The 25,859-nt window shown below is 37.4% G+C and overlaps 1 protein-coding gene across 2 annotated transcripts in view; it reads right to left on the bottom strand.

The window, feature by feature from the left end:
* Vmn2r91 (vomeronasal 2, receptor 91) overlaps positions 1–25,859 on the bottom strand; it is a 51,587-nt gene extending 25,728 nt beyond the window's left edge. For both annotated transcript variants that reach the window (NM_001104540.1, XM_030249986.1), the window contains exons 1-5: positions 25,639–25,859; positions 5,279–5,573; positions 4,154–4,945; positions 3,247–3,462; positions 813–936 (exon numbers count right to left, since the gene is read on the bottom strand). In NM_001104540.1, the coding sequence (NP_001098010.1) occupies positions 813–936; positions 3,247–3,462; positions 4,154–4,945; positions 5,279–5,573; positions 25,639–25,859 (1,648 nt within the window). The remainder of the gene's footprint in view (positions 1–812; positions 937–3,246; positions 3,463–4,153; positions 4,946–5,278; positions 5,574–25,638) is intronic.

The following is a 25,859-nucleotide window of genomic DNA, read 5'->3' as shown; positions in this document are numbered from 1 at the left end:
CATCCACAGACTCCTCCACCCGGGGACCCATCCCATATACAACCACCAAACCCAGACACTATTGCATATGCCTGAAATATTTTGCTGACAGTACCATGATCTGTCTCTTGTGAGGCTATGACAGTGCCTTGCAAATACAGAAGTAGATGCACACAGTCATCTATTGGTTGGAACACAGGGCCCCCAATGGAGGAGCTAGAGAAAGTACCCTAGGAGCTAAAGGGGTCTGCAACCCTATAGGAGGAACAATGATATGAACGAACTATCCCTCTCCCCGCTCCCAGAGCTCTGTCTCTAGTTGCATATGTAGCTGAGGATGGCCTAGTCGGCCATCAATGGGAGGAGAGGCCCTTGGTCTTGTGAAGATTATATGGACCAGTACAGGGGAATTCCAGGACCAGGAAGTCAGAGTGTGTGGGTTGAGGAGCAGGGCGTTTGGAGGGTGTAGAGGTCTTTGGGATGGGATTTGAAATGTAAGAAAAAAACTATATATAAAAAACTAATTAAAAAAAACTTTGATCCCTTATTAATACATGTTAAGTGGCACTGTCCAATGTAAAGCATTGAAAAGTATGGGGAGATATATTGTATCTTCAAATACCAATATTGACAATAGATTAAAGCTATAATCAAGAATGATTTGCAATGGCTATTTTGAGCTATTTCAAGGGGATGATGATGAATTTGGGATTTAAATTCCTTTTAATAAGAAATAAAAATAATATTTGACTTTTACTAAGAACTTTTTTATTTGCTAGCAGAATATAGAATTCAGTGGAGAAATAGGAAGAATTCCATAAAATTACATTTACCTGTCTCATTAGAAATCTCATTGTCTGCACAAGGAGTGCACTTGTAGCAGCAGATGGCCTTGCCCTCCATGGTTACTTTCCTGAATCCAGGCCCACAACTCTCAGTGCAGAAAGACCGAGGGACCTGTGAAGAATGAAAAGAATGTTATCTAATGCTTAGAGTTTTATGGAAAAAATTATATAAACAGAGTTTTTGAAGATCATACACTGAAAAGCAAAGTACTGTTGTTAACACCTAGACTTATGTAAAGATTAGTTGTAGTAATAAAGGATGGGAAACTAGGGTTAGCCACCATAAAGTTCCAGGTGCCACGAAAGCTAGAAACTCCCAGATTCCATCTAGGATGACTTTAGCTGATATACCCCACAAATGTGAGAGAAAACCTGTTGAGACCATATTTATAGGTTAGACAAGGCCCCTGGCTGAGAGATGGGGGCACCAACCCATATCAAAAATACTAACCCAGAATTGCTCTTATCTAAAGGAAGTATAGGGACAAAAAGGGGAGCAGAGACTGAAGGAAAGGTCATCCAGAGACTGCCCTACCTGGACATCTATCCTATATATGGTCACCAAACACAAACACGGCTGCTTATGCCAAGAAGTGCTTGCTGACAGGAGCGAGATATAGCTGTCTCATGAGAACTTCTGCCAGTGCCTTAACAATACAGATGAGGATGCTGACAGCCAACCATCTGACTGAGTACAGGGACCCCAGTGGAGGAGTTAATGACTAAAGGAGCTGACGGGTTTGCAACCCCATAAGAAGAACAACAATTTCAATGAACTAGAATGTCCAGAGCTCACGGGGACTAAATCACCAACCAAAGAATACATATGGTAGGATCCATGGCTCCAGCAGCATATGTTACAGAGGAGGCCCATATCTGGCATCAATAAGAGGAAAGGCTCTTGGTCCTCTGAAAGCTTGATGTCCACCATAGGAGAATGCTAGCTATGGTGATGAGGCAGAAGATTGGGGGTGAAACACCCTCATAGAAGCTTGGACTGGGAGATGAGATATGGGGTTTGCAGATCAGAAACCAGGAAAGGGGATAACATTTGAACTGTAATTAAATAAAATAACCAATAAATTTTTTTCAAAAAGAAATAAAAATTTTGCCCTTAAGAAGGCAAATATTGTTTAAATTTTGGCCTGAGGATTATCATAGTATTAAAAAATTTGGAATCTTAATGAGTTAAGGACAAGTTAGTGAAACATCAGTGATTAGGAATATGAAAATAGGAGTTCATTGGGCCCATCTAGTCTCTCACTACCTTTGTACTTTCTGACACCTGTGTTGAGCATCTCAATTTCTACCATTACTGTGAATTTGGACTGTCAATTTGAGAGGATTTATACTTAAAATGGAAGTAAATAAACATATATTTGTAGGAAGAAATATATAGATAAATTTAGCTAAGACAAAAAGATTCAGTTAAATTTTAAGTGTCACTAATTATTGTAAAAATATCCCAATTGGAGAAAAGATAAATGAGAGCTGTGTTATTCATTGCTTCCTGCAGAGGATATTATATCATCAGCAACCTCTTATATTTGAAAATCATGCATTTTCCAATATAATGCACTACACCCTCAAATAGTTCTCTAAGTTCTTTCAAGTTATTATTAAACATTGAAAGAGGTAGGACACATTGAGAATCAAGGAACAATTAAGGGATGCTAATGGAGTTAGCATATAGTATTTTGAAAGAAAAATATTCCATGCATGTTAATTCATTTGAGTGCTTACTTCTTGTTGGTGATATTATATGTGAAGTTACTGAAACTATGGGGGATTCAGACTTGCTGATGAAATTATGGCACAATGGTTGGGAATTGAAAGACTATACTATTTCCTCAATTCCAGGTTTCTAATTTTATTTACTGTTAATACATGTGTATAGAAACATTTTCTTTCAATTTCCTATGCCTGTGTCGAGTATGACCACTTGTTGTCATACTTGCAATCTTGGTAGACAATGATACTTAAAGAACCATAAAACAAAATATAGTCATTTTTATAAAATTCATATTTGGTCATGGTTTTTTGAACATAAATTAAAACATAAATTTGATATTGTTCTATGATATTAATCCAAAATGAGAGATTTTTCTCCAGTACATTAACACATGAGTCATTTGGAAATGAAAATTTCCTCTTACCACGGGTCTCATCCCTAATTCGTAACAATTGGAGGAAACCTAATCCTCATATAAGTTAGCAATGAGGGACTTATTGAACAATGTATACTTCTATTGATCTGAATCAAGGAAAATCCAAAGCCAGTATTCTAAAATTAGTTTGTGTTATTTTATACTGATACTCAAAGTGTAATGGAACTGATATAATGAGTCAAGCATCATTATAACAGAAAACATAATTGTGTTAGTAATATGAACACAAAGTATTTAGATAATAAATTACCCACCTCTGAAAATATTTCTGGCCATTGTATCATCTGTTCTGATAAAGACAGCTGTTGACCCTGGGGAGCATTTACAGAAAAGGATCCTATTTTCACTTTTAATCCAAGACCCTTTGGTAAATTCCAAAGGTTAAGAATGTCATATTCTTCATCTATTGTCTGTCTCCAACCTAAACTCTTTTTGTCTCTCACTTCAATGTCCTTCAGGAAAGTGTTAAGCTGAAAGAGAAATATAATTTTATATTACATTGTGCAGAAGGAGCAGAATAAATAATGGTTTTAGAAATCCTAGTATTCTTAATTTCTGATGTGTACATCAACATTAATTTAGATTCCATTACTGATGACTAATTGAAAATCTGAATGTTCAGAATACCATTCTGCTTCTGAATTATTATTTAAACTCAAGCTCAAATAAGCAATCCATGATTACTCATCTATGAAAAGATAAACTTTTTTAAAGCTAGGAAGACTTACTTGCTTTTAGAATATATTCAGAGCTCCAGTGTTGAAAATGAGGGTGTTCATATCTAGAAATTAATTAAAATGTATTGTTTCTATATAAACCACTCTCATTGTTTCACTTAAGTATCCCTGTTTTAATTTCTCTTGTAACAAATATATAAAGCAATAAGTTTTTTAATTGCAACTATTTTCATGAGAAGTCTGTACAGCTAGATACTGATGACAAGAACTTAGTTTTGACTAAGCATATTTGTCCCTGGTATCTTACACACCATTTTACAACATCGTACAGTTTAAATTATCTTTACTCCTAGGTAAGAATAGAAACACAAAAAATTCTGCGATTGTGGACAAGATAACTGAATTTTACAATACCTAAATTAGTATTGTTGTAAATCTCTTATGTCAGAGTGCTGACAATAAAATACAGTAGGAAGGATTTTACCTGCCATGGAAAGGACACCATCCCTTCACCATTCTTAAACTGTTGCATTTGAATTTGCTGAAGTGTCATCTCATGGAGGCTGTGAGCCACAGCATATACACCATTGTAAATATTTCTGCTCTCATCATTCATGGCCACATCAAATATGTGACTAGGTAAAATATCCAAAGAGGCATTGGTTTGACAGTTGGCCAAAACATGACAATTAATGCCAGCAAATGAGCACTTGAAGAAGAAATACCACAGCTTAGGAAGATAAATGTCTTCTGGGTATTTATTGGGATTAACTGTTTGAATAAATTTGGTAAATTCAAAATTCTCCCTATAATGGTGCTTAAAAATTAGGCTTCCATGGAATAAGTCTAACATGAAATAATCAGCTGTGTCTATAACATGATGTTCAATGTTCATGACCCAGACATTCCATGTCAATAACCTTTGCCCAATATTTCTCATTAGACTTGCTAGAGAATCAGTGTCACCATAAATAATTATTACATTTGTCTCATCCATATTTTCCCAGAATTTGGCAAAATATAAATTCCATGTTTCTGGGATCATTTTTACAAAAGCTATACAGATTCCCTTTCTCTCCATCTCCTCCCTAAAGTCTGATAGAATTTTATTTCCTTTGTGGTCATCTGGGATGATGAGACCAACCCAAGACCACCGAAAATGAACCATCAGTGAAACAATGGCAAGTGAAAGAGATGTGTCCCTTGGGGACATTTGGTAGAGAGAAGGATACTGACTATGGTCACTCAAGAGAGGATCATAAGGTCCAAAAGTAATCTGAAGCAAATTGGAAAAAAGAGGAAGAATATTATCATCAAAAAATTTCATTCCTGAAGCAGTAGATAATAACAGGAGAGCATTTTAAAGGCACATTCCAATTACTACATTTTACAGAAATTTCTGTTAGGCCTGCAAGTTTCAAGGACTTACCTGGCTCATTGACAACACCAACCTTTCTCTTACAACCAAGAGAAATCTGGATTAAATTCTATGTGTCTGGATATTGCTTTGATGTTTGGATAATTGATCAATCACTCTTTCCATTTAAAGACACCTAAAGTATGAACAAAGAAAACTAACTCTCAGTTCCCACAATCCAAATTTTCTCACCTGTGGAAATTTAAGGAATTGAAGCAATGTCCCAATTTGGGCAGATGTTTTCCATGATGTTCCTGTGAGTGCAGCAGTGAAGTTTCTCTTTTTACAATTGTAATTAGGTAAATAATTTCTCTGAACAAGAGCTGAGAGCCATATAAAAACATTATCAAGAGTGTCCTTTTCAGTGAATCTGACATTGTAGAAATCAAATCCAAGAGATGTGTTGGGTAAAAGATTGGGGTTCCCATTGATCTCCTCAATGGCAAATAGCAGAGCGAGAATATATCTGTAGTTCTTAAAGTTATACCTGTGTAATTGGCATAAAAACACATAAGAGGATGACCAAATATGCCACACAATATACATATCTAGTATAGTAAATTATATGGTTTAACTTTGAATCTATAAAACATGTAATTTAATTTCTTCACCAACAATAGATGAACTAGATTAGATGAATACGTTAGATTTAGGCAAGCACATTTACCATTACTACTCATTGTTTATAGACCCTCAAAGCATATATTATTTGCATTTCATAGGTTATTCTTTACACATTCTGATTAGGAAAAAAAAGGAATCATTTTCCCCCAAATAGCACATCTGTTTGAATGTAGATATTTAGCCTTCTGTGATCTTCACATATCAAAATCATCTATTTTATTATCCACCCAACTTTTAATAACAGTATATTAATTAAATAATATCATGAAGTTCATTTCATTGCATGTGGACATTGTTGCTATTTCTCTGATACAGTTTTTTGAGTATGGTAGCATGGAATTACTAGTGTCCTTGAAAAGCCTGCTTCTCTCAAGAAAAAGGAGGACCAAAGTATGGTTACTTTGGTCTTTCTTGGATAGAGGAAAAATATAACCATGGGAGGAGATACAAATTGTGGAGCAGAGACTGAAGAAAAGACCATACAGAGACTGCCCCTCCTGGGGATCAATCCCATATATAGTCACCAAACCCAGACACTATTGTGGATTTCAACAAGTGTTTATTGACAGGAGATTGACATAGCCATCTCCTGAGAGGCTCTTCCAGTACCTGACAAATAGCACATCTCAAATAGCACATGAGGTGGATGCTCTCACCCAACCATTGGACGGAGCACAGGGTCCCAAATGGAGGATCTAAAGAAATGGCTAGGACCCAAGGAGCTGAAGGTTTGCATACTCAACAATATGAACCACCCAATATTTCAAGAGCTCCCAGGGACTAAACCACCAACCAAAGAGTACAATGGAGGGACCCATGGCTCCAGCTGCATATGCAATAGAGGATGGCCTTATTGGAAATCAATGGGAGGAGAGGCCTTTGGTCCAGTGAAGGCTCAGTGCTCCAGTGTAAGGAAATGCAAGGACAGGGAAGCAGGAGTTAGTTGATTGGTGAGCAGGAGGATATGGGACAGGATTGGGGATTTTCAGAGGGGAAATCAGGAAAGGGGATAACTCCCAACATATAATGGCACAGAATTTACAGTAATATTTGAATTTTGAGAAAAAAGAACATAGTCAGAAAATACTACATTAAAGCAAGATCAAAAACAAGCTGAGCAAACTCTGCAACTCCATGTCTGATTTCAAAGTATTCTCTACATCTCCAATTCCTTTCTTCTCTTTTGACTTCAAAACATATCTTTCTCTTGGACATTTTTCCATTCCCTTTGGGTAGTGCCCTGGGCAGTTATACCACAGCTCTGGCATCTTCAACATCATGAGGAAATCCAAGTTTCTCATTTAGAATTTGACATAATGGTTCCTCTAGGTCTCCATGCACAGACATCCCTGATATAATCCTGCCCTTAACAGATGACTTTAGTCACAGAGAAAGATGCCAGAATACCTTTCTTCAGTCCTTGACTCTTACTGCCAGAACAACATGACTGAACCGGACAAGTTATGTTCCATGCTAGGGCAGTAACATGGCTCTCCTATAAAATTAAATCTTTACCAGTTTTCTGTTCTTTCTGTTTTGCTTTACTTTCTAAATTGTGATAATCTGAAATTCTATCAGTAGACAATGTTAGTGGCCTTATACTCCTTTTTACTAAATTTTCATTTAGCATCAGATTTTCCATTGGTATCTGAATGTACTTGGACACAGGAATTAGTAATGGTAGATTGTAGTACTATTTTCTCCTCAATCTGTAAATTGTGCACTTTCATTTCTCAGCTCTGTACTTTTCTTTATATAACTTCATATGTTTAAATACTAATGACAGCATGGCAGTGTCAATAAGAGGCAGTGTTGAGATTTTCTTTGCCAATGGAATAAATCTATAACCCTACACTTTAGCTTCAGGGTTGCTTTTTGAACTAGGTCAAAATGTAGCTCATCTGGGCATTTTCCCAGCCAGAGGATAGGTATCTGCCCGGCCGGGGAGGGCTTTGCCTGAGCATCGGCAGCAGACATCTTGATTCCGGGACTCTGCCAAGAGTATTCTGCACAGGTGAGGGTGTGGACTACAGAAGCTAACAGCTTCTATGACAGGCTGAAGCAACACAGCTTCTGGGAAAGGTCCAGTTTTGGGCCTTCAACTTCAGCCAGGAGGGAGGTCCAAACACCAGATATCTGTGCACCTTCCCTGTAAGAAGAGAGCTTGCCTGCAGAGAGTGCTCTGACCACTGAACTCAGAGGAGAGAGATAGTCTCCCAAGTCTGCTGATAGAGGCTAACAGAATCACGAGAGGAACAATCTCTAACCAGGGACAACTAAATCAACTAACTCCAGAGATTACCAGATGGTGAAAGGTAAACATAAGAATCTTACTAACAGAAACCAAGACCACTCACCATCATCAGAACCGAGGACTCCCACCTCGCCCAGTCCAGGGCACTCCAACACACCTGAAAAGCTAGACCCAGATTTAAAAGCATATCTCATGATGATGGTATACGGCATCAAGAAAAACTTTAATAACTCACTCAAAGAAATACAGGAAAACACTGCGAAAGAGGTGCAAACCCTTAAAAAAAAAAAAAAAAGTAAAACACAACCAAACAGATGATGGAATTGAATGAAACCATACTAGACATAAAAAGGAAAGTAGACAAAATAAAGAAAACGCAAATTGAGGCAACGCTGGAGATAGAAACCCTAGGAAAGAAATATGGAATCATAGATATGAGCATCAGCAACAGAATACAAGAGATGGAAGAGAGAATCTCAGGTGCAGAAGATTCCATAGAGAACATCGATTGGCACAAAAATCAAAGAAAATGGAAAATGAAAAAAGATCCTAACTCAAAACATCCAGGAAATCCAGGACACAATGAGAAGACCAAACTTTCAGATAATAGGAGTAGATGAGACTGAAGATTTTCAACTCAAAGGGCCAGCAAATATCTTCAACAAAAGTATAGAAGAAAACTTCCCAAACATAAAAAAAGGAGATGCCCATGAACATACAAGAAGCCTACAGAACTCCAAATAGACTGGACCAAAAAAGAAATTCCTCAAGACACATAATGATCAGAACAACAAATGCACTAAATAAAGATAGAATATTAAAAGCACTAAGGGAAAAAGATCAAGTAACATATAAAGGCAAGCCTATCAGAATTACACCAGATTTTTCACCACAGACTATGAAAGCCAGAAGACCCTAGACAGATGTTATACAGACACTAATAGAACACAAATGCCAACCAAGGCTACTAAACCCAGCCAAACTTTCAATTACCTTAGATGGAGAAAAAAAAAGTATTCCATGACAGATCCAAATTCACACATTATCTTTCCACGAATCCCACACTTCAAAGGATAATAACAGAAAAAAAAAAAAAAACCAATACAAGGACAGAGACCACGTCCTAGAAAAAGCAATAAGGTAATCCCACGACAAACCTAAAAGAAGACAGCCACAAGAACAGAATGCCAACTTTGACAATAAAAATAATAGGAAGCAACAATTACTTTTCCTTAATATCAATGGACTCAACTCCCCAATAAAAAGACATAGACTAACAGACTGGCCACACAAACAGGACCCAGCATTTTGCTGCTTACAGGAAACCCATCTCAGGGAAAAAGATAGACACTACCTCAGAATGAAAGGCTGGAAAACATTTTTTCAAGGAAATAGTCTGAAGAAACAATCTGGAGTAGCCATTGTAATATCTAATAAAATCGACTTCCAACCCAAAGTCATCAAAAAAAGACAAGGAGAGGCACTTCATACTCATCAACGGTAAAATCTTCCAAGAGGAACTCTCAATTCTGAATATCTATGCTCCAAATACAAGGACAGGCACATTCATTAAAGAAACTTTAGTAAAACTCAAAGCACACATTGCACCTCACACAATAATAGTGGGAGACTTCAACATACCACTTACACCAATGGACAGATCATGGAAACAGAAACTAAACAGGGACACAGTGAAACTAACAGAAGTGATGAAACAAATGGATCTAACAGATAACTATAGAACAATTTATCCTAAAACAAAAGGATACACCTTCTTCTCAGAACCTCATGGTACCTTCTCCAAAATTGACCACATAATTGGTTACAAAACAAGCCTCAACATATACAAAAATATTGAAACTGTCCCATGCATCCTATCAGATCACCATGGACTAAGGCTGATCTTCAATAACAAAATAAATAATAGAAATCCAACATTAACGTGCAAACTGAACAACACTCTTCTCAATGATACCTTGGTCAAGGAAGGAATAAAGAAAGACATTAAGGACTTTTTAGAGTTTATTGAAAATGAAGCCACAACATACCCAAACTTATGGAACACAATGAAAGCATTTCTAAGAGGAAATCTCATAGCTCTGAGTACCTCCAAAAAGAAACTAGAGAGAGCTCACATAAGCAGCTTGACAACACATCTAAAAGCTCTAGAACAAAAGGAAGCAAATTCACCCAAGAGGAGTAGAGAGCAGGAAATAATCAAACTCAGGGGTGAAATCAACCAAGTGGAAACAAGGAGATTATTCAAAGAATCAACCAAAGGAGGATCTGGTTCTTTGTGAAAATCATCAAGATAGATAAACCCTTAGCCAGACTCACTAGAGGGCACAGGGAAAGCATCCTAATTAACAAAACCAGAAATGAAAAGGGAGACATAACAACAGATCCTGAAGAAATCCAAAACACCATCAGATCCTTCTACAAAAGGCTATACTCAACAAAACTGGAGAACCTGAATGAAATGGACAAGTTTCTAGACAGATACCAGGTACCAATGTTAAATCAAAATGAGGTTAATGATCTAAACAGTCCTATATCCCCTAAAGAAATAGAAGCAGTCATTAATAGGCTCCCAAACAAAACATCCCAGGACCAGATGGGTTTAGTGGAGAGTTCTACCAGACCTTAAAAGAAGATCTAATCCCAGTTCTTCACAAACTATTCCACAAAATAGAAACAAAAGGTACTCTACCGAAGTCACTCTAAGAAGCCACAATTACTCTGATACCTAGACCACAAAAATACCCAACAAAGATAGAGAACTTCAGACCAATTTCCCTTATGAATATCGATGCAAAAATCCACAATAAAGTTCTCGCTAACCGAATCCAAGAACACATCAAAACAATCATCTATCCTGACCAAGTAGCTTTCATCCCAGGGATTCTGGGATGGTTCAATATAAGGAAATCCATGAAAGTAATCCAGTATATAAACAAACTCAAAGTCAAAAACCACATTATCATTTTGTTAGATGCAGAGAAAGCATTTGACAAAATCCAACACCCATTCATGATCAACGTGTTGGAAAGATCAGGAATTCAAGGCCCATACCTGAACATGATAAAAGCAATCTACAGCAAACCAGGAGCAAACATTAAAGTAAATTTTGAGAAGCTGGAAGCAATCACACTAAAATCAGGGACTAGACAAGGCTGCCCACTTTTTCCCTACCTATTCAACATTCTATTGAAGTCCTAGCCAGAGCAATTTGACAACAAAAGAACACCTCAGGGATACAAATTGGAAAGAAAGAAGTCAAAATATCACTTTTGCAGATCCTATGATAGTATATATAAGTGACCCTAAAAATTCCACCAGAGAACTCCCAATCCTTATAAACACCTTCAGTGAAGTAGCTGGATATAAAATTAACTCAAACAAGTCAATGGCCTTTCTCTACACAAAAGATAAACAGGCTGAGAAAGAAATTAGGGAAACAACACCCTTCTCAATAGTCACAAATAATATAAAATACCTTGGCGTGACTCTAACTAAGTAAGTAAAAGATCTATATGATAAGAACTTCAAGTCTCTAAAGAAAGAAATTAAAGATGATCTCAGAAGATGGAAAGATCTCCCATGCTCATGGATTGGCAGGATAAATATAGTAAAAATGGATATCTTGCCAAAAGCAATCTATACATTCAATGCAATCCTCATCAAAATTCCAACTCAATTCTTCAATGAATTAGAAAGGGCAATTTGCAAATTCATCTGGAATAACAAAAAACCTAGGATAGCATAAACTCTTCTCAAGGATAAAAGAACCTCTTGTGGCATCACCATGCCTGACCTAAAGCTGTACTACAGAGCAATTGTGATAAAAACTGCATGTTACTGGTATAGAGACAGACAAGTAGACCAATGGAATAGAATTGAAGACCAAGAAATGAACCCACACACCTATGGTCACTTGATCTTTGACAAGGCAGCCAAAACCATCCAGTGGAAAAAAGACAACATTTTCAACAAATGGTGCTGGCACAACTGGAGGTAATCATGGAGAAGATTGTGAATTGATCCATTCCTATCTCCTTGTACTAAGGTCAAATCTAAGTGGATTATGGAACTCCATATAAAACCAGAGATACTGAAATTTATAGAGGAGAAAGTAGGGAAATCCTCGAAGATATGGGTAGAGGGGAAAAATTCCTGAATAGAACTGCAATGGCTAGTGCTGTAAGACTGAGAATCCATAAATGGGACCTTATAAAATTGCAAAGCTTCTGCAAGGCAAAAGACACCACCAACAGATTGGGAAAGGACCTTTACCTATCCTAAATCAGATTGGGGACTAATATCCAATATATATAAAGAACTCAAGAAGGTAGACTCCAGAAAATCAAATAATCCAATTAAAAAATGGGGCTCAGAGCTAAACAAAGAATTCTTACCTGAGGAATACTGAATGCCTGAGAAGCACCTGAAAAAATGTTCAACATCCTTAATCATCAGGGAAATACAAATCAAAATAACCCTGAGATTCTACTTCACACCAGTCAGAATGGATAAGATCAAAAATTCAGGTGAGAGCAGATGCTGGCGAGGATGTGGAGAAAGAGGAACACTCCTCCATTGTTGGTGGGATTGCAAGCTTGTACACCCACGCTGGAAACCAGTCTGGTAGTTCCTCAGAAAATTGGACATAGTACTATCGGAGGATCCTGCAATACTTCTTCTGGGCATATATCCAGAAGATATTCCCACTGGTAAGAAGAACACATGCTCCACTATGTTCATAGCAGCCTTATTTATAATAGCCAGAAGCTGGAAAGAACCCAGATGCTCATCAACAGAGGAATGGATACAGAAAATGTGATACAGTTACACAATGGAGTACAGCTCATCTATTAAAAAGAATGATTTTATGAAATTCCTAGCCAAATGGATGGACCTGGAGGGCATCATCCTGAGTGAGGTAACCCAATCACAAAAGAACTCTCACAATATGTACTCTCTGATAAGTGGAAATTAGCCCAGAAACATAGAATACCGAAGATATAAGATACAATTTGCTAAACGCATGAAACTCAAGAAGAACAAAGACCAAAGAGTGGACACTTTGCCCCTTCTTAGAATTGGGAACAAAACACCCATGGAAGAAGTTACAGAGACAAAGTTTGGAGCTGCGACAAAAGGATGTATCATCTAGAGACTGCCTTATCTAGGAATCCACCCCATTATCAGATTCCAAATGCTGACACCACTGCATACACTAGCAAGATTTTACTGAAAGGACCCAGATATAGCTGTCTCTTGTGAGACTAGGCAGGGGCCTAGCAAACACATAAGTGGATGCTACAGTCAGCTATTGGATGGATCACAGGGCCATCAATGGAGGAGCTAGAGAAAGTACCCAAGGAGCTGAAGGGAACTGCAATCATATAGGTGGAACAACAATCTTAACTAACCAATATGCCCGCCCCCCCCCCCGAGCTTGTGTCTCTAGCTGCATATGAATCAGAAGATGGCCTAGTCCTCCATCAGTGGAAAGAGAGGCCCATTGGTCATGCAAACTTTATATGCCTCAGTACAGGGGAAAGCCAGGGCCAAGAAGTGGGTGTGGGTGGGTAGGGGAGTGGGTGGAGGAGCGTGTGGGAGACTATTGGGATAGCATCGGAAATGTAAATGAAATAAATACCCCATAAAAAAAATGTAGCATCATTCTTTTCCAAGATAACTAAAGAGCAATCTCTGGAAAACACTAATATTCATATCCTCTGTCCAATGGAGGAGGATTGCAAAGATCAAATTACACTCAGCAAGACTTTTTTCCACATTCTTCCATGGTTGGCTCATTAAGCAACACTTTACAGGTTTAACTGCTTTTCTAAAAAAAAAAAAAGTCACAAAATCAATAGTCCAATAAACACAAAAACAAAGGAATAAGCCTTTCTTTAATTTCAACTTCTGTCTTCCTTATGTTTAGTGGATGTGAAGAACCACAATGACCATAAAAAGTATTATGAAGGAAAACTTTCAATTTCATAGATCTTGTCCATTTCAGCATAGTGGGAAGCATTGCAGTGTGCAGGCAGAAACGGTCTTGGACAAGGAACTTGAGAGTTCTACATTTTTGTCCACAAGAAACAGAAGTGAAGAACCTGAGCAAAATTGAGCTTCTTAGAGTTCTAAACCACCCTTGCATAGGGACACACTAACTCTACCAAGTCCACAGCTACTCCAACAATGCTACTCAATATGCCCAGGCATTCACACATAAGAGTCTATGGTGCCCGTTTCTACTAAAAGCACAAAAATCTTGCTATTTATTTATATTTTTATTTAATTTGATAACTTCTAGAAGAAAAGTCAGGTTTCCTAAATAATGTGATTTCTTCTGGACAAGTCATATTCTGGGATGGCCCCACCTCAAAATTACTAAGGCAACACAAAATGATCTTGATTGAGAATTGTATTAAACTTTGTCAGGAAAAGTTTATCTGAGTGCAGAGGTGATTTGATGTTTTTGTAAGATTTTGCTAAGTTACCTTCCTAGAAAAAGCAACAATATTTTGTCAGTGAGTTAAATTTAACCTTACCTTCTTCATGCATAGGAACAGAAAGAATAGAAGGAACTTGAACATGTCCAATAGAGAAAAGGCAACATGGATCAAGGGCCTCAACATAAAACCAAATCCACTGAATCTAATAGAAGAGAAAGTGAGAAAGAGCCTTGAAGTCATTGGCACAGGGGAAATTTACCAAACAGAACTCCAATTGCTCATGTTCTAAGATCAAGAATTGATAAATGGAATCTTATGAAACTGTAAAGCAAAGGGCATAGTCAATAAGACAAATCAGCAACCTACAGATTGGGAAAAATCTTCACTAACCCCGAATCTGATAGAGGGCTAATATATTAAATATATAAAGAACTCAAGATGTTAATCACTAAAAGACAAACAACCCAATGAAAAAAATGGGATATAGAACTAAACCAAGAATTCACAACTAGAAATCTCAAATGCCTGAGAAATACCTAAAGAAATGTTCAAAGTCCTTAGTGATCAGAGAAATGCAAATCAACACAACCCTGAGATTTCAGTTTATACCAACCACAATGGCTAAGATCAAAACCTCAGGTGACAACACATGTCGAAGAGGATGTGGAAAATGAAGAACACTCCTCCATTGCTGGTGTGATGACAAACTGACACAATCAATCTGAAGAACAATATGCTCCTCAGAAAATTGAAAATAGATCTACCTGAAGACCCAGCAATACCAATCTTGGGAATATACCCAAAAGATATACCACAATGCCACAGGGTCAAGTGTTCCACTATGTTCATAGTAGCCTTATTTGTGATAGCCAGAAGTTCAAAACAACTTACATGTCCCACAACAGAAGAACGGATACAGAAAATGTAGTTCACTTACACAATGGACTACTGCTCACCTGTGAAGAATGAGGACATCCTGAGTTTACAGGCAAATGGATGGATCTAGAAAATATCATCCTGAGTGAGGTAACTCAGAACCAAAAGGACATGCATGGTATGTACTCACTAATAAATGAATAGTAGCCCAAAAAGTGCAGAATACCCAAGATACAGGACACAGAACTCAAAAAGTTCAACAAGCTGAAGTGCCCAAGTAAGGATTCCTCAGCCTCACTTGGGAGAGAGAAGAAAACAATGACAAGTGGGGTGAGAGGGAGAGACCTAGGAGGGAAAGTGGAGGGGAGCATGGAGAGCAGATTCTGATGAAAAAGGACTGAAGGCCTGAGGGCCAGCAGAAAGAATGGAAACAGGCAACCTTGGGAGGTAGGAGGTTGGGGAAACCCTCCAGAATGCACCAGAGACCTAGGAGCTCTCAGAACTCAAAGAGAGGGACCTTAGATGAAATGCCAGGAAGTAGGGACAGGGAACTGATAAAGCCCACCTCTGCAGGAAGACTGGGAAATTTCTAAATTGAAGCAAGATTTGTAATTCTGAGAGTTGGGGATAAAATATCTATGGAAAGGAGTGACACAGAGTTTTTAAAAGTGGTTTGTCCTTAGTATTTAAAAGACAATAATAATTTTTTTTCAGGCAGATGTTACCACACACATTTTATTGATGCTGTTTCCTCATAAATTTGCATAAAGCAATCATTGCCACAAAAAATGAGATGCAGTCAACAAAGAAACTGTTTGTTCTTAAGGTCTGAAAATATGTTCCTAGTGAGGAAGGATTGTTTTTTCTTGTACTTCACTAAAAATACTGCCAACATTTAAAAATACTAAATAAATATATCAATAACATTTTCCCATGAAATCACCCCAATGCTTCTCTAATTGGTATGTTATGGCTCTCTCTGTCTCTCTCTCTCTCTGTCTCTCTCTCTCTGTCTCTCTCCCTGTCTCTCTCCCTGTCTCTCTTTCTGTCTCTCTGTCTCTCTCTCTGTCTCTCTCTCTGTCTCTCTCCCTGTCTCTCTCTCTGAAAAGACAATAATAATTGTCATTAGCTTCATTTGTTATGCAAATGTTTCTTATGTAAAAAACATCACTTTTAGGTCTTAATAATTAAGGTAACTTGTTTGTGAAGAAGTCAAGTACACATATTTCAGTGGAGCTTAAATCCTGTACTGCCAGTGGTTGCCTGCTGCAACAACTGTTTTATAGTTCTCCATTGACAAATAAATTGATTGCCTGAGGCTGTTGTATTATCTCTATTGTTTGAGAGGCCTGAGGTAGGTTCATTATACAGTATCCCTGGTTTGATAAGGTTCCTGTATTATTACGGTTTACAGTAGCACCAGATAAAGCAGTGCCATTTTTATGATAGATAGTTTGGAAATCTTAATTACAGTAAGACCCTTTCAGACAAGGAAGATACAGTTAGATTTCTGCTCTGAGAGGGAAAGGAGCATTGAAATTTATGGCACCTCTTACCATTCTGGGACATTGTTTTCTGATATGTCCAGACTTGTTACTTGAATAATTTTGTGAGCCAAGCCTAATTAATTTTTTTCTGTCCTTGACGACTAAGATTTCGGATAGTGTTCTGGTCTTGAGAGGTTGTTGTAATGGATATTCCTTGAAAATATGAAGTAGTAAACACATGCTTTAAATACATTTCCAGATTTTTAAATTGTCTTTAGAAGAGATTGACAAGTGGGTGTAGCATTCTCAAAGGCCAGATGTTTTACAACAGTATCTTTTGCTTCAGAGCCTCTATCAGCTGAGCAAGAGTCCTCAAATATTTTTTTTACTTTCTGTATTATATTAGCAAGGCTTTTGGTATTTGTATCACTACTGGGCAAGAATCTCCATGCTTCTAGAGTTGAGGCTGCTAATTTTTTATTAAATAATTTTTTTACACTCCATATTTTATCCCCCACCTCCCTCAGACTGTTCCATATCCCATAACTCCTTCCCACTCTCCTGTGTCCACGTGGATGTCCCCACCTCCCACCCCACCTAACCTCTAAACTCCCTGGGGCATCCAGTCTCTTGAGGGATGAGTGCATCATCTTTGAATGAACACAGACCCTGCAGTCCTCTACGGTATGTGTGTTGAGGGCCACATATCAGCTGGTATATGCTGCCTGTTTGGTGGTTCAGTGTTTGAGAAATCTTGGGGGTCCAGATTAATTGAGACTGTGGGTCCTCCTGCAGGATCACCATTTTCCTCAGCTTCTTTCAGCCTTCCCTAATTAAACAAGAGGTCAGCAGCTTCTGTCCATTGGTTGGGTGCAAATATCTGTATCTGACTCTTTCAGCTGCTTGTTGTTCCAGAGTGCGTTCATGCTAGGCCCCTTTTTGTGGGCACTTCATAGTCTCAGAAATACTGTGAGGCCTTGGGACCTTCCCTTGAGCTGGATCCCCCTTTGGGCCTGTCACTGAACCTTCTTTTCCCCAGGATCCTCTCCATTTCTATCCCTGTAATTCTTTCATAAAGGAACAATTATGGGTCAGAATTGTGACTGTGGGTTGGAAACACACTCTCTCACTTGATTGTTCTTCCTAGAGAGGTAGGCTCTATAAATCCCCTCTCCCTACTGCTGGGCATTTCACCTAAGAGTCTCTTACCTCCCAGGTTGATATTTACTGTTTTTATTTACCACTAACTTCTTCTGAGTTACTTTTCTCAGATATTTAGGTTGAAGAATAAACTTTGTTCTTAGATTCTATTTGAGACAGTACTAAAGGATTCCCCAAACAATGAGGTGAATCTACTGTCTTCTACACACATATGTTTTTTGTTTGTTTGTTTTGGGTTTTTTGGGGGGTTGTTTGTTTGTTTGTTTGTTTTTATCACCCAATGCCTTCCTAATCACAGTCCAAATAGCAAACACTGTAAGGGGCAAGCCTAATCCTCTACTCTCTGTAATCAAATTGTTAATATCTAACCCTGTTTTCTCCCATGGGTCCATATCTAAAGTTCTTTTCTCCAGAAACCAAGGACTGACCATTTGTAAAAACTGAAGTCAGTCAGTCAGCTGGCTAGTGCTAATCTTAATGACTATATTCTTTAAGAGTATGCTTAATAACATCTGTAAAGAACTCTCTGTGGAACAACATTATGAACTAACCAATACCCCGGAGCTCTTGACTCTAGCTGCATATATATCAAAAGATGGCCTAGTCGGCCATCACTGGAAAGAGAGGCCCATTGGACTTGCAAACTTTATATGCCCCAGTACAGGGGAACACCAGGGCCAAAAAGGGGGAGTGGGTGGGCAGGGGAGTGGGGGTGGGTGGATATGGGGGACTTTTGGTATAGCATTGGAAATGTAAATGAGTTAAATACCTAATAAAAAATGGAAAAAAAAAAAAAAAAAGAACTCTCTGTCTGCAGAATAACTTTATCCCATCGTAAGTGATAACACAAAATGCACACAACCCAAAGCTGATGGCTCCTGATCAAAGGTTGATGCTGAAAGCTCCCAACAGAACTGCTGGGAGAATTGACTGTTGACAGCAGGTAATTAAAGCCAATTAAAGCTGATGGCTCCTGACCTACCTTGAGCACTGACTGTATTCTATCAAGCAAACCAGGTGTTGATGGCTCCTACTATTGGCCTCTGCTGATGTCAGCAGGCAATTTCAAGACAGAACTAATGGCTTCTGGTGTAAATCAGGTGCTGATGGTACCAAATATCAGCTTCAGCTGATGGCAGTAGGCAATATCGACTCCTAATTATCACCCTCCATAAACAAGCACTCCCTGGCCAATGGTTTTGCAAGGTCCAGGTGAGAGTCCTATCTGTGTAGATATACATTATTCAAAGATCCTCTTCCAGGGTGACATTTTAGGTTCTGCAAGCCTCCCAAACTAGAGAAGGTAGAGACAGGGTACAGAGTAGTACTCTAGTGTGGCTTTAAATCTGAGGGTCTCTGGACATTCTAGCTTTCCAAATATACTGAAATGCTGATGATAACTTCTAAAATGTCCTAAAATTTTTCTTGCTCTTTCTGAGGGTGAAAGAGCAAGAAAGAGCTGGTTTAGGAGATTGACATCTATTGCCTGGCAATTAGAGATTAAGTAATGTGGCCTTTGATCTATCTCAACATGAACTGCTCATCCCTAACTTTCACTCTCCAAGTTGGATGTCTCAGGAAGAAAAAGGGATACTGATGAAATTTATCTAAAAATCCGGAAAAACATAAAGGTCCTAAGTGTCCAAGTGAAAATTTTTTCTTCCTTCTCCTCCTCTTTGTCTAAGAAGTGTTCTATCCAAAAAAAATCTCCTCATCTCAGTTCCTCTGCCATGTCTCTTGGTACTCAGCACGTATACATCTTTCAAGGTACATGATCTCATGGTAAAAACTTAATCACAAGTTCACACATAAAATCAAACCATAACACAGAAGTGGATGCTCACAGTCAGCTAATGGATGGATCATAGGGCTCCCAATGGAGGAGCTAGAGAAAGTAGCCAAGGAGCTAAAGGGATCTGCAACCCTATAGGTGGAACAACATTATGAACTAACCAGTACCCCGGAGCTCTTGACTCTAGCCGCATATATATCAAAGGATGGCCTAGTCGGCCATCACTGGAAAGAGAGGCCCATTGGACTTGCAAACTTTATATGCCCCAGTACAGGGGAACACCAGGGCCAAAAAGGGGGAGTGGGTGGGCAGGGGTGTGGGGGTGGGTGGATATGGGGGACTTTTGGTATAGAATTGGAAATGTGAATGAGCTAAATACCTAATAAAAAATGGAAAAAAAAATCAAACCATAAATTGAAATACACGTTTACAGCAGAAAATATTTACATATGTATCCTTTAAAAGTAACTATCTGCCTAAACATTCATCACCTGTCACAGCTCCATAGGTTCCTTGAAAAGTTTAAAAGCATAACTAAGTTATTAGTGATGTTTTGTATAAATAAATTCATTCAATATTTTATCTTCTGTCCTATCACCTATAATAAATCATAGTTGCCCTCTTATACCTTTGCTTAATTGTTTTACAACCTCTTGGAACAGGCTATGAGTATTAGAAAGTCTGGTTACTATCTAGAAGCAATAAACTGGTGACAAATGAGAGTTTGGCAGAATTCTCAGTGCAGTTATGACCGTCATAAAAGGACCTAATAGGAGTTCAACTATTAAAAAAAAAGCTTTATAAACACGAAAATAAATTTAGGGATTCTTATAGGATCATCATTAAGAATTAAGAAGCCATCCATTTGTCTCTATAGCATTAGACATACATCTTTCTGGATCTGCAGAGATCTGCTCAAAGAAGTGGGAAAATACCTACTGATTGTTATTTGTGTTCAAAAATAAAAGGAAAAGCATATTTACAGCAGGAGTCTTTCCTAAAAGACTTATTCCTATTCCTTGCCTATTGGAGCTTTGTTATAGATATAATCTAAAGCAAAGTCATTTCAGGAAGATCACCTATTACTTATTAGCTTGGCCTATGATAGCTCCTGACCATACTTAAAGTTGGGGATGAGAGATATGGGCTGAGAGGGTGGATACTGAACTAGGTTGGGGGCTTTGGAGAATATGATAAATGCACTGAATTTCTAATAAGTGTAAATATATTATCATTATTAAGATTTTCAAGGAAAAATTTTTATGGTGGGGAGGAGGACTTGCTCAGCAATTAAGGGTGTGATTTTTCCAGAGAATCTAAGTTTGATTCTCAGAAATATAAGTAGGCAGCTCACAAACATCCAAACCTTGAGAATCTAATACAAGTATTGGACTCAATACATACAAACATGATAGGCTAATATAGTCATACATAAATACCCACAAAAAGAAAGAGAAAGGGTAATTATAATAATATCAGTATAATGTCAAGCAATAGATATGTTAAAACATAAAAAGCAAGGTCAACAAGATGGCAACTTGGCAGTAGGAAAATTGCTTATTGTACCTACCTGAGTATATCTATGAAATTAATTATAATGATACATTGTGAATACATGCCTGTATTTGGAATTAACTGAAAGTTTTACTTGAATGATTAATAAAGTTCTTTGATATCACAATCTGAAATGACAAATATTAATTTTAAATGAAAGAGGATAGATAAAAATATAAATGAAATAATATAGTCCAAAGGAAAAGAATTGATAATTAGGATGTTTAATTTCAGAAATAAGATCAATGATATTTTCTCATGTATAAATATTATATATTCAAATAAATACATATAAACATTTAAGGATACATATGATTTTTGAGGATTCCATACATGTGAGGAATTAAGTAATAATCACTAGTAATAGAGCAGAGGAACTCAAAATCTACAGTCATGGAACAATGATCAAAGGCAATGAAGGAGCTAGAGAAAGTACCCAAGGAGCTAAAGGGGTCTGCAACCCTATAGGAGGAACAACAATATGAACTAACCAGTACCCCCCAGAGCTGTGTCTCTAGTTGCATAAGTAGCAGAGGATGGCCTAGTCGGCCATCAATGGGACGAGAGGCCCTCGGTCTTGCGAAGATTATATGTCTCAGTATAGGGGACTGCTAGGGCCAGGAAGCAGGAGTGGGTGGGTTGAGGAGCAGGGCAGGAGGGAGTGTGGGGGAGTGTAAGGGGCTTTGGGGATAGCATTTGAAATGTAAATGAAGAAAATATCTAATAAAAAAACAGATTTGCTCAATCTTTTTTGCAAACCAAATTTTTAAAGTTCATGCTTTTAGTAAATATATTTTGAAAATGAAAACTATATCATTTGTTTCTTAAGATTCTAAAATGATTGTATCATTTTCCTCTTCCATTCTTTATGCAAATTCTTATGCACTTCCTTTCTCATTTTAATTTCAGGGACTCAACTTGAATTAATTGCCCAGCAGGACTTAAACTTACACAACAGACACACACACACACACACAAACACACACACACACACACACACACATACACACATACACACAATTGCTGGTAACTAATGAATGCTGTGAAACATGTTACCCTAGGTGTAATATTCTTCCATAGGAAAGATTATAATTTTCCCCAGTAAGGATTTATATAAAATTAATCTATATCTGTCTTATTACTTCCAGAATATTAATACTTTAGCTGGATGCATACATCCACCACTATAAGATGAATGGTAAAATAATCCATACAGTGCTGACAATAAGGACCATCAGTCAATACCACAGTGAGAATTTGCCAAACAAATGTATGCAACAACACCTGCAGTACATGCTATGAGCTGCTTTTGTTTGTATTTTTAAATTTGATCGACTCTACCTCTGAAGATTATGTCTTCCTTTGAATACACACAGATAAAAGGGGATCTCACAAAAAAAAAAGACATTAGTGCCAATGAAAAGTGCAAATGGAATGAAAGATGGTCAGTGGTTACAACAGGGTAGACACCAAGGAAGAACTTTTGTAGTTAATTCAAACAAAAATAAGGCCATGAAATATTTGTGTTTGCATTCAAAATCAGTCAGTGTTTTTGTACTGAAAAACTGCATTGTTGAAATTCAAAGAAAGGATGAGATCAATTATAAAGCCATTCCAGAATCACAACAGAATTAAGAATGGAGCCATATTCACTGCTAATATACATGAGGGAAGACATGGTAGAAAGAATCCAGAATGGCATTATATACATGAGAAATGTTCTAGAAAATGAGTTTGTCATTTACTATGTAAAATTGCTTGCAATGGTGCATAGCTCCAGTAAAATAGCAAAGTACATTAAAAACAAAATTGCCTTGAACTGAATTCTGATGATACATCAATTTTATCAAACTATGAAGAGTAAAATTGAATAGATATTTGATGAAATTAATTTCGATGTATATGTTCAAACCCATATTTTACTTGCTATAAAGGAAAATAATTCTCTCTCATAAACCCATAGAGAAAATTTTGAATTTGACTGGGAAAGATTCAAGATACATCAACCAAAGGATTGAACATATTGGCCAATAGTATGACTTATGCATTTCAGAATCCTAATGATGGACCTGGGAATCTGATCTTGATCTTTGCACACACATTGAGGATGACAACATTTGTTTGAACAGTTTTACCTTCACTTGCAAATGTGGGCTACTACAAAAGTATGTCCACACATGCAAATAATGGATGTGATAAGAAATGTGAAAAGACTGTACTATGAATGTGAGTATAAAATAAGCCACCTTTCTCTTAAAAGTATTCCACACTCATAAGGAACACACTATACAACAAATATGCTTAATACATTATAATAAAAGTGACTGAATTTTGACATTAACTTAGCTTAGTTTTTCTGATTTTATGCAAGTTCATTGTTTTTCATAGGAATCAATCCTCTTATTTATAATGACTAAACCGGACTAGTTTTTCACATATCAGCAAGTACAGACTTTGCAACGAATGGTTTGTTGCTGTACAAAATAAAGAGAAACACACATACACATTGATACCTGAACTGCTGAGAGGGAGGGCATCAGAAAAGTTCATTTATATGGAGCATTAATTATAATGAAATATAAGAGGCCCTGCCCAACAACCAAAGTTGCCCCATCTACTCAGCACATGAAAATGTACTATGATTTCAATTGAGTCAAAATATGATTCCCTAAAAATTTAAAAATAACATTAAATATTTATCCAAATAACAAATTTTATACACTTACATTTGATGTTTTTAAAATTCAAAATAAATTGTCAAACAAATTAACCATTAAGTTTTAATATATATCTAAACATTTTTCAACTCTACTGTCTTTGATTTAATGCCTTAATACCACAAAAGATTTTACCAAGCACAGAGTATTATCTCATAGAGCGTAATTCACCTTTATACTTTATTTGTTTTTTTATTGTTATTTTGACAATATAATTTTAGAGATTCTAAAATTTTTCAGGTATTTCTTTGGAACATTGTCTGCTTGTTGATTTCTAACACATGTCTTCATGTATTCACAGGAATTTATAAGTTATTGTTCTATTTCCATGCCATACTAACTACTCCATACAGATATTAGAAAGTATTCTTGGGAAAGGAAAGTCAGACTTGGATAAAAACAATGTATTTACTTTATTAAGAAACATACATGAATATTTCTGTCCAACTCAGCAATACCTGTCTGACACAATCCATTAACCTGGATTATTTAATTAAAGCTAAGAAACAGCACCAAGATAAAACTCTCATAGTCACTAAGACTTGGTAGACACATATATAAAATAAGAATACATACTACAAACCAATGGAGTAAATGTGGAAACACCAGAAAGCTGTGTGAAAATAAAAAGTAAATTATCAACAACCACTTATAAGCCGGGCGGCGGTGGCACATGCCTTCAATTCCAGCACTTGGCAGAGGCAGAGGCAGAGGCAGAGGCAGAGGCAGAGAGGCAGAAGCAGAGAGGCAGAGGCAGAGAGACAGAAGCAGAGAGGCAGAGGCAGAGAGGCAGAGTGGGAGGGCAGAGGGGCAGGGGGGCAGAGGGGGAGAGAGGGAGAGGGGGAGAGGGGCAGAGGGGCAGAGGGGCAGAGGGGCAGAGGGGCAGAGGGGCAGAGGGGCAGAAGGGCAGAGGGGCAGAGGGGCAGAGGGGCAGAGGGGCAGAGAGGCAGAGGCAGAGGCAGAGGCAGGCAGATATCTGAGTTTGAGGCCAGCCTGGTCTACAGAGTGAGTTCCTGGACATCCAGAGTTCCTCAGAGAAACGCTGTCTTGAAAAACAAACAAACAAACACCTCAGACAACCACTTATAATAAAAGTGAGATAGATGAAATATCTTAGGAGAGCAGAAGTATTCACAACTTCTAATTGTGACACTGTTAAAACTGGAAACAGATGCATGTAACACACATAGCCTCTTTCTTCACTGAAAAATCCCAACGAACACAAAGAACTTACTGCATTTCATGACAACGTCTAATACTGCAGGTGAGTACCTCCAAATCACCAAAAACAACAAGGTAAGGCTTAGAATAAATCATCCTTCCTTGAAATCATAACACTTTAATATATTCAGATATTGCGGCATAATAAGAATAGCCAATAAGAGGTTATTGTTAATTATAAAATGAGAAAACTAAAGTGAATACAGTCAAAGTTTCTATTTACTCCTGCCTACCTCCCCCACCCTCAGTGAGGAAAATAATCCAAGAAGAAAATAAAACTGATGAAAAAATTTTAGAAACTCTAAGAGTGAATTTGTCAAAAAAAATAAGTAAGTTTAAATGATTTTACCCTCAAAGTCATAAGAATTCTGAACTAAAAATATAAATAATTTTACTTACTGTATGTAATTATCCAAATATTGATATGGTACAGCTGAATTTGGCATTTTCTTCCCAGTGTAGAAAGTATGAAGAGGGAAAAATGCACCAATCAGAACATCTCCTTCATGATGAAATTCTTCAGTAATTATGTAATAACATCTACTGATATTAAACATAATAGCAGAGAAAAATTTTGGAACTTGCAAGAGCCAGAAGATTAAAATCCAGGAGGACATCAT

This window comes from Mus musculus, chromosome 17 (genome assembly GCF_000001635.26).
Source record: "Mus musculus strain C57BL/6J chromosome 17, GRCm38.p6 C57BL/6J".
In the NCBI taxonomy this organism is placed as follows: Eukaryota; Metazoa; Chordata; class Mammalia; order Rodentia; family Muridae; genus Mus; species Mus musculus.
The sequence above is the reverse complement of the archived record's forward strand: the minus strand, read 5'-3'. Positions and strand labels throughout refer to the sequence as shown.